Source organism: Pelobates fuscus, chromosome 3, assembly GCF_036172605.1.
Source record: "Pelobates fuscus isolate aPelFus1 chromosome 3, aPelFus1.pri, whole genome shotgun sequence".
Lineage (NCBI taxonomy): Eukaryota > Metazoa > Chordata > Amphibia > Anura > Pelobatidae > Pelobates > Pelobates fuscus.
The window spans coordinates 201062654-201081700 of record NC_086319.1 but is presented as its reverse complement, the minus strand read 5'-3'; the positions used below and the strand labels follow the sequence as shown (position 1 = coordinate 201081700).

The following is a 19047-nucleotide window of genomic DNA, read 5'->3' as shown; positions in this document are numbered from 1 at the left end:
TCTTTATTTTTCACGTGCAAAGAGTGACAAACAAGCTTGAAACACCACGATAGCTGTATCAAGCACATCATAAACAATCAGCATAGGACAATTACATGGCTATATATAGACAGCACATTTTATATTTAAGTAATAATAATAGAAACGTAGATATTCACTAGCTTCGGTCGTGAAGTAGAGAATAGATTAGCTTAGGACTAGCGTGTGAACGTATCTTGCTACTGTTGCGCGTCGAGGCTAAGTGTCTCTGCAGGTCATGACATCTCCTGTGCTTGATGTGTGTGTGGTTCGCCTGTGGCTTGCATGCGTGGAGTGCATGTGTGGTGATGTAATCATGTGTTTTGTGGCCAGTAGGGTGGTTTAGTATCCCCGGTTACCCTGGGGGTGGGGGTGGGGAAGAGTGAAAGTTTAACACGAGTTCTAGGTGATATTTCAATGTTTTATTCAGTAGTGTTCATTTCAGACAAGAAACAGTTTCAGTTGAAAACAAGTTACAGGTGATTTCCTTTGTTTTATTAAAATAGTATAATTTTAGAAAAGTGAAATTTCCAAATAATAAGAGAGATCTGTAATTCATAATGATCTGTAACAGAACAAATTATCCATAATAGAACATTATGGATATTGTGCCATAGTGTGCCATACAACATGAAGCAAACCTTACATGGATTTTTCCTTTGACAAAAGTAGTGATGTCCTCCTCATTTTCAAAGATAGAGAGAGTCTGAAGCAGATTATTCTCTAACCATTCCCAGTGTTCTGTGATCTCCTTTCGAGAGGATCCTGGAGTGAAAGAGAAATCACAAGAATGTCTTCAAATCTCATACAGCATTATCTCCTCTGTTGCTTAAAACAGAAAACAAACATTGCCATATTGCTCATCAGGCAAATCTAGGTCACTGCTTTGGACCCAGTAGGGGGTTCAAGAGTGGGCTGGTTGGGGAGATCCGCAGTTACTTCTGAACCATGATTGGTCTGCATGAATAATCTACTTTTCATTATACTAGCCTGAGAATTAAAAGGAAAGCATGGAAAAGAAAATCATGAGAGAGAGCTTTGATAACATGTGACCAAAGGCTTTTTGAAAGAAATTTGAGTTTAGAGAATGTGAGGATATTTATGGGATGATTAGTTTCATAATTTTTTATTATATCAAAATTTGATACATTGGCAGTGTTTCCCTTAATTGACTTAAGAAGAGTTACCCACTATTTTCCCCTCTTATAGACCCTGGAGTACATTTTTTTTTTAGAGAATTTGTATTTCACATATGATTCAAAAACGATTAGAAAAAATATAATTTATTGTGACAAAAAATAATAATAATATGTAACATGTGTGACAATCATCAGTGAATATTTAGGTATAGCATAAGTATACAATATGGCAACAGTTACAGATAGCTCAATAACAACATTAATGCAATTTTCAACAAGATTTACTACAGAAAACTTTGGCTTTGCTAGCCATTCCTTAACACAGAACACAGCATCACAGCTTATAGCCATACATTGTTGCTGTCAATTTGAAGCACACAGAGTTAACTCACTCACTGCTGGTTACAATTCTCACAGGAAAAACAGCTTTAATATTGCAATTAACACATACAATATTTCTCACAAGAATATCAGTTTATTACCAACTTACATATCCAACGATTAATTTTTAAAAAATAAAACCAATCAAATGTTTACATTGCAGATGAGTAACGTTCCTGATTAAAGATTAACTATCCATAAATTCAGATAAGTCAATATCTCTGGATAATAGCTTGATATGCTAAACTTGGCAAATTACCAGTAAATATAGTGTTCATTTATTCCACCTGCAGGAATGGAATTTGGAACCCTATATTTCCTCAGCTAATTTAAGATTTCAAAAATTTTTTTAAATCTGACCAGCTTTTAACCAGATCTATTTCTGCTTTTAGTACAAAATTAATTAATTTAAATTAAATCAGCATATTTACCAGCTTGGTAGAAATTCTTTAGGCTTAGAGACACATTCCATGAATGGTGTATGCAGTATGAGATAGAGAATTGTGGAAATAGGAAGTTATCAAAAGACAAAGTGTTAACGTTTTTTAAAGTTCCAGAATTTAGTTGGAAGAGATACAGAGAGTTAGGTGTCCATCTTTTGGTTAATGATCAAAGACCTCGTTTCCGACTATCCTCAATTTTTAAGAAAACGCTTATCTTAACTTTTTTTATTAATTTAAAGTGATCAATTGAGTCAGGTGGGTGTGCCTTGTCTACAGGTTGTCATCTAGACTTTGGTCAATATATGGCATTGTAACACAAGAAATTCTCATCAGGAAGTCCAACTACCACTTTGTGTAAGAGGTTAATTGAATTTCGTGATGCATTTGACGTCAGAGTTGTCTTATCTTTATGGGTACCGTTCATCAGAGATCTGTCAGTCTTTAAAGGGTTTTTGGTCCTTTTCAGCCGACAGGCAGTCTCCATTTTGAGCCATAAAGTATCTTGACAAGTAGTGAGCTCTTTTTCAACTTTCTAATTCAATGGAACCTTGTAGCCTCCATTATATTTAAAAAGTAAAATTAATTAATTACTTAAGTAATCTTTTTCTGGTATAAGTACTTAGTAATGTGACACACATTCAGCTAAGATTAGTTTAATAATAATAAAATTTCTTCATTGGGACTATCCATGACTATTCAATATTATTAACATAGGTACTAGTTATATATGATTAAACATAATTATAGTTAGTATATGTGGATATATATATCCTGGCTGGGCTCTTTCTACCCCCCTTGTTACAGACATAAGTTCTTGTTAACGTTAGCGAATTCCCGAGTTTGAATGAATAGTTACAGAGAAATAAAATGTGTCTGTCTATGCATTTTGTTACAAAATCAGGTCACATCTGCTAAATGGTGACTTACAGTATACATTTTTAATTTCAATCTTACCCCATAATGTCTGCTAGTGAAAATATACTGACAAGAATCAGGCGACAGTAAGGAAAAACGTAGGAAGAGAGAGGTGAAAGTAAGAGATGTGGGGCAGGTAAACTGATACCATGCCTAGGGCCCTGTGGTATGTTAACACCAACACTCCAATCATCCCTATAACATGTAGTAGAAGGAGGGAATCCATGGCAGACTTCAGCTACGAAGTCAAAACCTTCTAAAATTGTTTGACTACTTAGAATTAAGGGGGGAGTCGCAGTGCACTGCTTAGAGTGTATCCTTAATCCAGCTTAGGTATGTGCTGTTATCTCTGATATTTATAGCTCAAACATTGAGTTAATGCTTTCCTATGGGGAAAGTCTAATGCGCGTGGGGCGCTCGCTGCACATACACATTATGTTCCCCCTATGGGCTGATGTAGGAGGAGGAGACCGTACCAGTGTCGAGAGACCTCGGCGCTGGAAAAAGATAAGCGTTTAAATGGTTATTTAAGTCTTTTATGGCGGGGGGAGGGGGATCATGGAGGCTCAAGGACACTTTAGTGTTAGGAATTGTTAAAAATTTCGAACACTATAGCGTTCCTTTAAGACAAGTCTGTTTAAAGAATAATTATTTATTTCAAGAATGACAGAGCTTGAAGTCCATGTCAATATGTCTGCACAATATACCAGTAAATAACAAGGGATATATGTGATTATAATAGCAGTGCGGTTTGGAGAACCAGCATATGATTCTAGATCAATATTGATCAATCTTTTTAATAATGATTGATACAAAAATCTGTAAAGGAAAGCAATTGCAATACAGTACTCAACTTATTGGGGAACACTTTCAAATAAAACTTATAGTTATACCTATTCCTAGCTTAGTCACATTACTCATTCGATTTGTAAAAAAAAAATTGCTTCTAATTTTAGTTTAATTTCATTTAAAAAAGGCTAGGGTGTCTTTTTTTTTTGTATACCCTCATATGTTTTAAGTATATAAACACAATGTGCTGGATTAACAAATCAATAAATGGTGATGTATTTAAAAAGCCACAAAGTATAACATTTTCTTTCAGAATTTTGTTGCAGACTATCATGATACACACTGCAGTCATGTGTGCAAACACTCCCACCAAATAGTTAGAAAGCATGTGATGACTTAAAGGAACAATCATGAAACTTTGTGGTTGATAGAAAATAAAACCACAAACAAAAACTAAAAATTAATTGAAACTAAAAAATGTCATCCAACTAACAACTGATGCCATTAATACTAATTTACACTCATAATACATGATGAAGTATCCTAACTGCATTCAAATCTTGTGTGGTAAAAGAAATAAAGCATTAAATTGCTGTACAGAAACACTGCTAAAAAAAGAAAATAGACATTTAATATAGTAACATAAGATGATAATGTAAGCTTAAAAGAACACTATAGTGTCAGGAATACAAACATGTGCTGGAGTGGCTAATTAGGCCCCCTTCTCTATGGGGTGAAGAGGTTATTTTACTTACCTTTACCTCGCCTCGGCTGGCTCAGCTTCCATGGCTGAGATCATCAATCTTGATCTCAGCGAATCCAATGCTTTCCCATATAAAAGCATGGGAAAGCTATTGCGCATTCAAGGCAAAACACTGTGCTGCACAAATCAATATCTTCTCATAGAGATGCATTGAGTCATCACATCTCAATGGGGAGCATTCAATGTCTCCATGCAGAGTGTGGAGATGCTGAATGCCAGTGCTGCACGTGTGAGTGTTACTAGAGGTGTTACAAGCCAGCAATGTAAACACTGCAGGGGCATGCTATAGACACCAGAATCTACTACATTAAGCTAACTATAGTGTCCCTTTAATGGAACACTCTAAGCACCAAAGTCGTTATGGTTATGGTGCCTGGAGTGCTCCAGCGCCCTCCCAGAATACGTAGTCATACCGTTTAGGAAGTGCCAACATATCTCCAATGAAATTTGATGCTTTAGCCCTCGTCCAGGGCTTTCCTCAGGATCAAACGTCGATTTTTTTTAATGGATAGACTACCATAAAGATTTGCCATCATAGACCGTGAGTGCCAGCCTTTTTTTTTTTTAAATATATATGTATTTTTGGCTTTGGCTGTTGTGCACCTGGCAATAATCCGAGTTGGTCTGAGTGCAAGGACCCTGTTGAATGAATGAAATATATATATATATATATATATATATATATATATTAAAATTCTGCACACCAGTGGAACCATAAGACTTGCTTTCCCCACAGAAATCACAAATTTGCAGAGATGTTACTACGGCACAGGATTCTGGGTGGGCATATGCAAATTAGTTCAACAAAGAATCTAATTTTTGCCTCATTCTGTGGGAAATGCAAATCTTATGGCTTCACTGGTGTGCAGATTTTTGTTTAACATTGTATTGAATATAAATATATATATACTTTGAATCCCCAGCACTCACATTTACTATATAACAACGCCGGGCGCCAGACCAAGGCTCCAAGTAAATAGAAGATCCAAATGAGACAGGCTGCTCTCCGGGCTTAAAAATTCCAAATTTTATTGTAATGAATTAAAAATATGACCAACGTTTCGGTCCCCGCTCGGGACCTTCCTCAGGGTCAAGTTCAACAGGACAATCATTGTCCATTGTCCTGTTAATAAAGTTGTGTACTATACATGCTTAAGCTTTTTTCATTCCAATGTTGGACTAGTACTTTAATAAGGGTAATATGATTGGTATTGGGGTTGTCTTTCCCTAGTCTGTACTAATCTTCTTATTGATTCAGGAGATATGAACTACCAAACAGGGGGAGCATTCGTACCCTGAAATTAAAACAATCCCTTGCATGGTGTTCGTACAGAAACCCCCGAACAGAAACCAGCCGGGGCACCTATTCCCCTGGAGCTCTTTTGGGCTAGCGCCTCGTGGCCGACCGGTCAAAACTTTACCTCAATGGCATTCCCGTTTCACCGAACCGATCTGAGTGATATTTGGATATGTTAAACACTCAGATTGGGTCTCTCCGGGGATGTAACTTTTGTGGGGTTCCTAGTTATGGTGGGGCACTTTTGGTGTATTGTAGGTTTTGTGTAGATTTTCTGTACCTGAGAGAATTGAATTATAGTTTTTTTTCATGCAATTATCTCTCAGGCACAAAGGATCCTGGGAATGAAAACCCTGCAATATTGTATTGGAGACCCCATGTAGGGGTATATGCATAAAAGCCGTGTGTGGTCTGGAATAAATCAGTTGACTCCCAGAACTATGTTTCGTCTGGTTACTGGGGGAATGGATGTCTGCTTGTTTTAATGGTTCCAGATTGGCTGAGGGAAGGAATTAGCAGAGGTAACCAGTCGGGTTTCCCGTGGTCCGCTACACATGCAGAATATTATCTGCTAATTTCATAGTCCCTGCCCTAATAAAATTATATCCTTATGAAAGTCTGAAAGGTGACAGTGCCACTCGAAAATGTTGGCAGCAGTGTTAGTGTCTATAACTTTGCAAATATTGAAACTAAGTAACAAGGACATCACCATGATGAAAATGTTCAAACTCTGGGCTCTCTATCTCCACTTTTATTATCGACTTTCCTTTCTCCCTTGCATTGAAAGAGGCATGGATGCCGTTTATTAGCATCCTAAGCACATTAAACCAGCAGGGACCATGACACAGGATCTCATGGTCCATTTTGCACTTGTCACAGCATAACCCATTATAAGTATTGCAAACTCACCATTGATCACCCCAATTAACTCATCAGTAGAGTAGTTTTAGTGCACTCACCGCACGCCACTGTCCAATAGATTTGAGATTCTTGTGTCTGATGCAATATTCTGTATGGTGCAACACGAGCACTTGAATCCAACACAACATCCAATGTTCCCACCAGTAAACCTTCAAAAACAGAAAATAAATAATAAAAGGTGATTATATTCTTCTCAGCTAGGAAAAAACAACATGTCTATGTCTAGCTACATTGTGGTAAGCACAGTGTTAAATGCCCCAGGTAATACACCTCATTAGAAAAGGTCTATGGGGAGGAGACCTAACAACTCACTAAGCTTTGCTTAGCAGTCAGCACATACATAATTAACATACTATAACAAAAAGATTAGTATGTGGGGTTTTTAAAGAAAATTCTTTACCGCACAGAATTCAAAGCATAAAGAAAAAAAATGTTCACATGACTTCCCCTCTAGTACATGTATATCATAAGCATGTGACAGCACTATAGTCATAGCGAAGAAAACAATTGCCAGCTCAGTTGAGGAACTAAACAAATATATGTCTTTGGTCTCTATCAGTGTGTTTTTTACAACCAATTTAACATTATATGATTCTGTTCTAAAAATTACATTAACTCTATTTCATGTCAAATGTAAGTTTCAACAACATTTATTTTGTTATATTTCTATTTTTAACTCCGTTCTCACTAATACTAGCTTAGTTAAAAAAAAAAAAAAAAAAAATCAAATTTTTCTAAATTATTTTGAGATATAAGCAATTACTTGCCACAAGCATGGTAAGAAGAATAAAAAAAAAAGTCAAAAGATGCTTCAATTTCTAGAGTTTTTACAAACACCCACCTTAGAGTTTCCCCGCTACACCACAGCAAAAATGTTTTAAATAAAAGTGTTTACTTTTAATAAAATAAAATACAAGTGGTATATCAAATCAAAAGTTAATACATTGAATACATTATTATATATATATATATATATATATATATATATATAAAAAATCCAATATCCCCCGCACTCACGCTTAGTAGGTTTCCAATGTGCCGGGTGCCATAGCCTGGACTCCAAAGGTATAGTTCACCAAAAAGCAACTGCTCACCGGTCTTTAAAAGTTCCACATTTTATTAAGTATAAGTTAAAAGGAGAAGGAATGTGGTCTATACTCAAAAATTTGAGTGAGGATAGTGGATGCCCCTTCTCCAAAAAATGTTTGGCCACCGGTTTATCAGATTGGCCATCACGATAGGCTAGCCTGATACTAGACCGGTGGCCCAGATACGCTCACATATAGGGGTTTCGGTTTTTCCCACATAGTATAGTCCACAGGGACACATGAGTTTGTAAATGACAAGGTGTTTTACATGAAATGGTATACCTGATGTCATATATTTTATTAGTGTGAGGGTGGCTACATTTTTTGGATGGAATCATGTGTCCACAGGTAACACATCCCAGGCATCGTATACAGCCACGTATATTGCTCTTTAGGGTCTTGGTGTAACTTTCCACAGGATCTGTATGTACCAACAAATCGCGTAAGGTTTCTATTCCTTCTGTAACAGATCATGGGCGGTTCTTTGAAAATCTTGGGAAGTGAGTCATCCGTTGATATCATTTTCCAGTAGTCCTTGATCAATGCTGCTACCTTGTCGGCTGAGTTATGGAATTATCTCAACATATAGAAATCTCTCAATATCTTCCCCTGATTCATCTTTGGCGTCGCTACATTGATGACATGCTCATAGTGTGGCTGGGGAACCTACAAGAGTTCAATGAGTTTGTCCGCATCTTGAACATTAACGATGAAAACCTAAGATTCACGCATGAATTTGGGGGGCAAAGTCTTAATTTTCTGGACTTGACGATCTCCATCACAAATGAAAATAAAATACATACCACTCTCTACCGCAAACCCTCGGCGACCAATAACCTTCTAAGCTGGGACAGCTTCCATCCGACACCCCTCAAAAAAAGGTATCCCCACGGGTCAATACCTCAGGGTCAGACGCAATTGCAGTACTATTGACGAATTCAAGATCTAGGCCAAAGAACTTAGGTGTCACTTCAAGGCAAAAGGCTATCCCAACAGATGCCTGAAACGGGCATATCCGAGAGCACTTGACTCAGATCGTAACGACTTGCTGAGGGTTGACACCCCTAAAACATCAGAAGATTCAAATAACAATATACGCTTAATTGCTACTTACGACGCAGGTTGGGAAAATATAAAAAGCTCCCTCAGACGCTTTTGGCCATTGTTAACTGGCGACCTGCATCTTCAACAAGTACTGGCCCCTAATGTCTCTATTACGGCTCGTAGAGGAAAAAATCTACGAGACCTCCTGGCCCCGAGTCATCTCAAAACTGTACCAGACTTCTTTAACTTGAACCTATGGGTGCAGGAGGTGCATTTCATGTAAATTCATGAAAAGAGATTCTAAAATAGTCAAAGACAGCTTCGAAAAGGAGGCTTTTACCATAACCTCTTTCTTTAACTGCAACACATCGGGGTTGTATACCTACTAACGTGTGAATGTAACAAAAAATATGTAGGTAAAACATTCCGCCCCCTCAAGAAATGTATACAAGAACACGTCAGATCATGTAAATATCCAGCTGAAACCCCTATTTCTAGACATCTTCGTGAGTACCACAATAGCGACCCTAAAGGGTTACGCTTCTGTGGCCTGGAACTGGTCAAAAAGAATCCCAGACGAGGAGACTATGACAAATTCCTCAGACAAAGTGAATTTTTCTGGATTTACTAACTTAAGACCCTAAGCCCTAAGGGTCTTAATGAGGGGTTCTCTTTTTCACCTTTCCTATAACCATTCTTACACATATATGTACAATTATTTCACCATGTCTATCACTTATGGGTTATGTGTGTAAATTTCAACTCTCAAGGCACATCAACATCTGGTACTGTCTTTATAAATTTTCAACTCCTCATGGTTCTAACTATGCAGAAATAGTTTTACTATGTACATACTCTATATAATTTCAGCCTTGATAGGCACTTTTTATTTTATTTAACTTAGAATGATACTAAGAGAGTAGGTTCTGCTCTCCAAAATTGCGGCTTCATTTAATATATAAGGATTTGCCCTTTAAACCCATTTTCTGGATACACATAAGTGAGGGATTATTATCCCTAACGTTTACTGAACATGTGTTTTCCCAGCCGACAATATTTGCCGGTCCGAGCAATCCTGAACTCCTCCCCCTCCCGTGACGCGGCTTTACATGATTGGCCATGACGTCACGGGAGAGGCGGGCACTAGCCCCTTTAAAAGCCTTGGCGGTGACGGGACCTCATTACCGCTCTTGAAAAAGGCGCCACATAGCGCCGAAACGCGCGTCGAGTAGGACGCTGAACCTAGCCAGATACTCTAATTACCTCTTTGATTTATATGCTTTACTTAGGCTTTTATTTTAATTTGTTTACACTAGGGGTTGGGAATATGTGGGTGCTTGGCTTGGCTGGTTGGGAGACGTCTTTTTGATTCGGGAGGCAGGGGTAGCCCTATGTTCCGGGATCCATCTACTAGGGCAGCCTTCTCTCAATATATACAGCAGCTATTTATTTTTCCTATTTACTGCTTGATATCACTGCTACTCTGTATCCCTTTTTTCATTAACATAATTGGGATACTAACACCTTGAAAGTAAAAAGCAACTTATTTACTCATTGCTGCAACTTTGTCTGCAATTTCCTTTTTGAAAGCTCCTCACTATATGAGCTTAGGGGCTGACTATTATCTAGGTAATTTGAGTTATTTGGGTATCTATATACAAGGGGCTTTCTTCTGATACTATGACTTTACTTCCCCCTTGTATTATATCATGATCCCTATTTATCTCACTAGTGTAATCAGTTACCTTTTTCAATATTTGATTACTACCTGTCAAGTAGGATCAGGGCTTGTCTCAGACTCCAGGGCAGGACACTCTGTCTATTGGATACCTCTCCTAAAAAGCAGCTTTGGAGCATTTTTACAGACATTCCCTCACTATATACCTGATTGGGCAATAATCTGTATCATTCACGCAGACATTCCTTTGCTATATGCTAATTTATGTAGTTAAGCTCTAGGTGGCTGCATGGTCCAAGTACTTTACAGAACTTCTTAAAGTGATATCTATACTGTACCTACCCTGTTGCCTTCCACACCGATAATACAGCCTTATGAGCCAGTCCCTACTTTTGGACTCCAACCCCGTGTATTTTTTACACAGTCTCTTTACGTGTATTGTGTTTAATTTTCTATTAAAGATTTATTATTTTTTTGCTTTCCACACCAGGGGAGTTAGTATCCTCCAATGTGGGCACACCCTCAGTTGAGTGTGATTTGGTAGATGGACCTTCGTCCTCCCTTCCAAATACCTTAACCTTTGGGATCTCTCTTTTCTCTATTGCTCTGGGTTAGGCCCACTTAGTTCTTTTTTTTACTCCAGGGCTTGATCATATTCTAGCTCTTCAGTCATTTATTTTCTTCCAAATGATATCAATGGATGACTCACTTCCCAGGATTTTCAAAGAACCGCCCATGATCTGTTACAGAAGGAATAGAAACCTACACGATTTGTTGGTACATACAGATGCTGTGGAAAGTTACACCAAGACCCTAAAGAGCAATATACGTGGCTGTATACAATGCCTGGGATGTGTTACCTGTGGACACATGATTCCATCCAAAAAATTTAGCCACCCTCACACTAATAAAATATATGACATCAGGCATACCATTTCATGTAAAACACCTTATGTCCCTGTGGACTATACTATGTGGGAAAAACTGAAACCCCTATATGTGAGCGTATCTGGGGCCACCAGTCTAGTATCAGGCTAGCCTATCGTGATGGCCAATCGGATAAACCGGTGGGCAAACATTTTTTGGAGAAGGGGCATCCACTATCCTCACTCAAATTTGTGAGTATAGACCACATTCCTTCTCCTAAGAGGGGTGGCAACAGAGGTCGGATGCTGCTCCAAAAGGAAGCCTTTTGGATATACCAGCTGGGCACTTTGGCACCAAAAGGGCTTAATGAGAATATCCCTTATTATTCATTTATTTGAACTCCATTAGCTTGTACTGTATATATATATATATATATGTGTATATAAATGTGTTCTTTTTATCATCATTATTATTATTATTATTTTTATAGCTGTGTCATTTGTGTTTTGTATGTAATGTGCAATATGTAATATAGTTGTATAGTCACACTTGTATATAACCTCATTAATTGAAGGGCCATCACTTATTATCAGTGCACATCACGGTGGTCTTTTTGTACCATATATTATACACACTGTGTTTTATAGAGAAGTGATTTCTGTATGTACATAGTCAACTATGCACTTTATAGACACTAGTTCGCTTTTGTCAATTGTATACACAGTATCTCTTTTCACAATATGCACTTTATTCTTGCAACACATATTTACCTCTCCTGTTACTGTTTCCAGGACATACACTGCATGGGTTACATTTACGCAGTGGTTTGGCATAGGTGGTTGCTACGCAACCTTATACACAGTCTCACGAAATCGGCACGCATCACGTGCACGTAAGGGGGCGGAGCGCATTGACGCATGCGCGCGCATACCCGGAAGTGCACCGGATTACGGCCATCATGAGTACTCTGCACCCGGGTGAGTTTTACTTAATTACTTTCATACTATATATTGTCATTTATGTGATACCATTATATATTGTTTTGTTACCCTGAGGAAAGTCCCGAGCTGGGACTGAAACGTTGGTCTCTTTTAACTTATACTTAATAAAATTTGGAACTTTTAAAGACCGGTGAGCAGTTGCTTTTTGGTGAAATATATATACACACACACATATATATATATATACATACATACACACACACACAACAAAATTAATAACCACATTATTTTATATGCATTTTAAATAGTGCATACTCTTAAATATGACAGTATACCATGCACATATTGCACCCACAATTTAATTTTCACTTTTTTTTTTTTTTTTTTTTTTTTAAATGGGGTGGCTGGCAAGCAAGAGCAGACCTGCTGCCACATTTAAAAGTGAGTAAATACATTTTTTTTTATCAGGGTCAATATGACTACCATATTAGTACAAGGGAGGTTTTACTCTTACTTGAGCTAGCCCCTACCATGCTACTGTTGGAGGCATACCTATTAAACGAGCAGCTGCTTACTGTAACTATAATCTAGCTGTTTCAGGATTCCCTGTTATTTTACAAATTCCCACCAGCTGCTTATTTTTTAGTAGTTTAGCTCATGTCCATGGCAGGTGGGGGCATAACGGAGGTTAAAAACCATCCCTTATAGTAATAGGAATGGCAATATTGTCCCCCGTAGACCTTTTTCCCACTTTTCTAATGTGACAACTGGCCAGCCACTAGAGCAGACTTCCCCAAACTCCGGCCCTCCAGATGTTGCTGAACTACAACTCCCATTATTCTCAGCCTATCTATTTCATTCATAGAATCATGGGAGTTGTAGTTCAGCAACATCTTGAGGGCCGGAGTGTGGGGAAACCTGCACTAGAGGGTGCTTTTGCTGCAACAAGTCAGACTCTGTTCTCTAAAGTTGGACATCCTTACCCTTGCATGAGGACTTTGAATGTACTCTAACATTGATCATATAGAAACACTGGATTCAATTGGATTTTATCCTGTTTTTTTTTTCTAATGTCAAATAGGTGTGCCCTTAACTCTAAATAGGAAGAAGAAAACTATAGCGTTAAGAATATGCTTGCATTTCTTTAAAGTGTGCAAACGTTTAACAAATATTAGCCCAAGTTTAAATCTAATAGATGCAGCCCAGTCCCCAATTACAAAGCATCCATATTCAGGAATCATTCCTAGTTGGCTGGTTGTGTGACCAGCCAAGAAATATGCAAGTAGCCTAACCATATAAAGACTTAGCGATTGTTTAGCTCACTAGTAAAAAGGTTCTGCTATTTGTTTATTCTGTGTAAGACTAGCGCAACAGGTGGGTTAATACAGTCAGTACGGCAGAAACACAAGTTTAAAAAGTTTGCCATTTCAGTTAAAGGAACACTCCAAGCACCAATACAGATAGCAGTGCCCTCTCAGTCAATGAGCACGGCTCTGCACCTGCAGACTTAGCTCAGTGCCAGAGTGTCAGGCTGCAGTGATGGGCACCAGGCAAGACCCAGGTAAGTTTTGAAACTTTTTGTAATTGGTTTGACTGCTTACGCTACCAGAATGCCATTAACCCTTTAATATGGCCCAAATTTGTTGATTTATTGCAAGAAGCTCAGAGAATATCTGGAGCAATTTAGAGGAAATTCTCAAAATGTGTCAAAATAAAAAATAAAATAAAAGCTTAATGTACTTAACCAGTAGAATGTTTATTTCTTGTTTTCTTTTTTATTTTCTCTTATACCACTCCTGCAGTTACCTGCTATAGAGCATGTCTGATTTACTATGCATGTCTCATATATACACCCCAGCTTGATAAGTTTCACTACCCTAATCCTGTTTTATGCTCTTACTTCTATTGATAAATCAGTTTCAATATAACTCTGTATCAAACGTTACTTATCTAAAAATGTGCTAAGTCTATCCCACTGCCTAACTTATGCAAATCTTTGTTCGACTTTGCATGCTCTTGCTGTTGTGGCAGGGCGAGCTACATGTGACATTCCATGCACAAATAAAATAAAGAATTAAAATAAAGAAAAATAAAATAAAATAAAAACTACCCACATTAGCTTGATAATTTATCCTAGTTGATGTCAATTTACCAGATAATGCAGCAAAATTAACAGTTTGGGAATAACATTTCAAACTATCTACAAAAATAAATAAATGGGCACACAAGCGATAGAAATAGTGAAAGGTAAGCGAAAGCAATTTAATATTTCTAATTCCGTGAAACAGTTCAGTCATTCAAATTGTGGATCACAAGTGCATTAATTGGCAGTGTTGGATTTGACAACAACATATTAAAGGGACACTGCAAGCACCCAGACCACTTCATCTCAATGAAGTGGTCTGATTGCAGTGTCCTTTCCCAATACAAAACATGGCTGAAATTACAGCAATATTTACATTGCAGGATAAGCACATATCCAATGGCTGATACCCTGGCAACCACAAGATGGTACTTCCATGTCCAGAGCTGTGTTTTACTTGGCTCTTTATGTTTGGCACCTTTACTTATTGCACAAAGATGGATTCAATGAGTCTCCATGAAAAGCATTTGATTGGTGCATTACAACGATTGACATGCATGTGCATTTTCTATGAGAAACATCTGATTGGACAAGCTTGATGACATTAGTTGAGGCGGACCAGGCTGCAGAAAAGTAGCTGTCTTGGCGCCAGAATTGCAGATAAGTAAAGGATTTTTTTATTATACGGCCCTATACAGTGTTCCTTTAACCCTTTGAGGACACATTACATGTGTGACATGTCATGATTCCCTTTTATTCCAGAAGTTTGGTCCTTAAGGGGTTAAAGAAACATTTTAGTGTCCAGAATACAAACATTTATTCCAGATACAATAGTTCCTTTGTGTCTAATTAGGTCCCTTGCCCCCCTTTTTTTCCGATGCCAGGCTGGTCTTGCTGCAGCTGACCTTGCCTGACTGCCTCCATGGCTGAGATGATCAATTTCTATGATCACAGCCAATCCAATGCTTTTCCAAAGGAAAACTGTGCTGCGCCAAACAGCATCTCCACATAGAGATGCATTGAATCAATGCATATCTATGGGAAACATAGTGTGGAGACACTGCATTCCAGTGCACTGTTTGAGTGACTGCCACCAGAGGTGTTACTAGGCACCAATGTAAACATTGCATTTTGTCTGAAAAGACAGTGTTCACATTGAAAAGCCTTCAGGGATAGGCTAGAGGCACCATAACTACTACATAAAGTTGTAGTTGTTCTGGTGACTATAGTGTACCTTTAAGGGTTTACTCTATCCCCCAAAAAACAGTGTTTTGCTTTTGGTTAGATTAACGCTTAAAAGCACAAAAGGAAAACAAAATGGAAAACGTATCTACGATCCCACATTGAAGGTAGGTTCTCCTTGCAGCCTTATCCTCATCAGCTGACGTCACTCTCTATGACTACAAGACAGGCTCCGGTGAGGGCTATGCTACTATTGCACAGCACGCTAGACAGATGCAAAATATGCACAGAATTAAAGGACCACTATAGTGCCAGGAAAACACACTTGTTTTCCTGGCACTATAGGGTCTCTAGGTCCCCCCCCCCCCCCCACCCCCACCCTTAGGGTCCCCCTCCTGCCGGGCTCTAGGGTGAGGAAGGGGTTTAACATTCACCGGGCTCCCTCTGTGGTGGGGACTCTCCAGCTCCTTTCCCCGTCATCGGCTGAATGCGCATGCACGGCACGAGCGCAATCAGTCCATAGGAAAGCATTCTCAATGCTTTCCTATGGATGCTGGCGTTTTCTCACTGTGAAAATCACAGTGAGAAGCACGGAAGCGCCTCTAGCGGCTGTCAATGAGACAGCCACTAGAGGCTGGATTAACCCATAGGTAAACATAGCAGTTTCCATAGCAGTTTCTCTGAAACTGCTATATTTAATCCTAGATAGACCTGGCACCCAGACCACTTCATTAAGCTGAAGTGGTCTGGGTGCCTATAGTGGTAATTTAACATTAGCCAGCCTAGAAATCTCATTTTAAATGAGATTTAAAAGTGTTCATGGTGCATGGACTAACTCGTTAATTTTGGATTTCGTAACAAAATATTGAGTCAATATTAATGTCAACCGGACGATTCACTAAACCATGAATTGTTGGAAAATCTACCAGGGAACTGAAAATTTTAGGGTAAAATAGCCAAAGCTGAAAATATAGCAGACTTGGGAAATATTTCCACTTGGGCTGTGAAGGATTAAAATATGGAGTAAGTTACAACCAAGATATGCAGTAAGTTACAACCCCGGAACTGATCAGGAAACTGCTGCCATAATCTTACTGTATTATTCACAGACTCAGAAGGGTTTAAAGATAACTAATGTGGCCTAAAATGACCAGTCTCTACTCTAGGCTTAGTGAATGACCCTGTGTTATTCAAAAAGCAAAGCATGGACAGAAATATATAAACAATAACAAAATAGTCCACTACACTGTAAACAATAATAAATACAGAGGCAGTGTACTACATAACACAGTAGGTGCAGCAGAATGGAGGCAATAACATGGGATGTCAACAATAACAGAAGGTTCGCTGAACAGAGATAATTAACACACTGTGGGGAGAGGGACGGTTAATAACTAAACACCGAATTGTATTGAAATGAAAACCAAAATGCAAAATTTAGGCAATAAATAATACAAATAGCAACAAGAAGTTAGAATACAAACCGCACAGGTTGAGAATAATGGAATAGACAAGGTGTAATGAATGATACAGACACCCTGTGCAGGGAGAACCCTCGGGGTGTTAGCCCCCCACACAGTGCAGTCACAGTCCCAGGGTGTTAGCCCCCCACACAGTGCAGTCACAGTCCCGGGGTGCTAGCCCCACACAGTGCAGTCACAGTCCCGGGGTGCTAGCCCCACACAGTGCAGTCACAGTCCCGGGGTGCTAGCCCCACACAGTCCAGTCACAGTCCCGGGGTGCTAGCCCCACACAGTCCAGTCACAGTCCCGGGGTGCTAGCCCCACACAGTCCAGTCACAGTCCCGGGGTGCTAGCCCCACACAGTCCAGTCACAGTCCCGGGGTGCTAGCCCCACACAGTCCAGTCACAGTCCCGGGGTGCTAGCCCCACACAGTCCAGTCACAGTCCCGGGGTGCTAGCCCCACACAGTGCAGTCACAGTCCCGGGGTGCTAGCCCCACACAGTGCAGTCACAGTCCCGGGGTGCTAGCCCCACACAGTGCAGTCACAGTCCCGGGGTGCTAGCCCCACACAGTGCAGTCACAGTCCCGGGGTGCTAGCCCCACACAGTGCAGTCACAGTCCCGGGGTGCTAGCCCCACACAGTGCAGTCACAGTCCCGGGGTGCTAGCCCCACACAGTGCAGTCACAGTCCCGGGGTGCTAGCCCCACACAGTGCAGTCACAGTCCCGGGGTGCTAGCCCCACACAGTGCAGTCACAGTCCCGGGGTGCTAGCCCCACACAGTGCAGTCACAGTCCCGGGGTGCTAGCCCCACACAGTGCAGTCACAGTCCCGGGGTGCTAGCCCCACACAGTGCAGTCACAGTCCCGGGGTGCTAGCCCCACACAGTGCAGTCACAGTCCCGGGGTGCTAGCCCCACACAGTGCAGTCACAGTCCCGGGGTGCTAGCCCCACACAGTGCAGTCACAGTCCCGGGGTGCTAGCCCCACACAGTGCAGTCACAGTCCCGGGGTGCTAGCCCCACACAGTGCAGTCACAGTCCCGGGGTGTTAGCCCCACACAGTGCAGTCACAGTCCCGGGGTGCTAGCCCCACACAGTGCAGTCACAGTCCCAGGGTGCTAGCCCCACACAGTGCAGTCACAGTCCCAGGGTGCTAGCCCCACACAGTGCAGTCACAGTCCCAGGGTGCTAGCCCCACACAGTGCAGTCACAGTCCCAGGGTGCTAGCCCCACACAGTGCAGTCACAGTCCCAGGGTGCTAGCCCCACACAGTGCAGTCACAGTCCCAGGGTGCTAGCCCCACACAGTGCAGTCACAGTCCCAGAGTGTAAGCATTGCAGTGTTAGCCCCGGTTCTGGTCCTGTTCTAGCCCGGTTCTGGCCCCGGTACCTGTCAGGCCGCCGCCTTTGCCATGGCCCCTCCGTCGCTGCAGGATGAAGAAAGGGTTGGCTCGTTCTGTCACCCATAGCGCGTTGGCTAGCAACACCTCCTCCGGGTTTAGCCACATGCTGGCCGTTCGGGCCCTGCTCTGGTCAGTCTGGGGACCCTGGACACATAGCGCTCGGTCGGTCAGTACTGGCCTCTGCTGCCGCCCCTTACAGCCAAGTCCGGAGCGCAGGCCTCGCAGGCCGCCGATTGCAAACAGCTCCACCTGCTGGAAACATTGCGGTATAACACCTACAAGCTCCTACATGGTTTTTTTATTATTAATTTTGTTCATAGATTTATTATCTTGCAATATATGCTTTCACTATACTTTATACACACAGATTTTTAATGATTGTGTTTAAAACCATTTCGCAAGGCCATCATTGAGAAATGTGAATTATTTGTTATTCCTGACAGCTTTCGTAAACATTTTATGACTTTTTATTGTTGTGCTTGCATGCTTTGCAGAGATACATTTTTTTCTGTAGTAATGTTTTATAGTCCTAACAATTGCTTTAGCAGTTTTTAATTTTACTGATCAATACTTTTTAAAAAGTAACAATCAAAATGTGCAATATGACCTCAATTTCTGGCATGTTTGATTTG

The 19047-nt window shown here is 40.3% G+C and overlaps 1 protein-coding gene across 3 annotated transcripts in view; it reads right to left on the bottom strand.

The window, feature by feature from the left end:
- TBC1D9B (TBC1 domain family member 9B) overlaps positions 1 to 18655 on the bottom strand; it is a 92380-nt gene extending 73725 nt beyond the window's left edge. For all 3 annotated transcript variants that reach the window (XM_063447903.1, XM_063447904.1, XM_063447905.1), the window contains exons 1-3: positions 18403 to 18655; positions 6705 to 6815; positions 665 to 783 (exon numbers count right to left, since the gene is read on the bottom strand). In XM_063447903.1, the coding sequence (XP_063303973.1) occupies positions 665 to 783; positions 6705 to 6815; positions 18403 to 18520 (348 nt within the window). In that variant the 5' untranslated portion in view covers positions 18521 to 18655. The remainder of the gene's footprint in view (positions 1 to 664; positions 784 to 6704; positions 6816 to 18402) is intronic.
- Between the last annotated feature and the right edge of the window lie 392 nt (positions 18656 to 19047).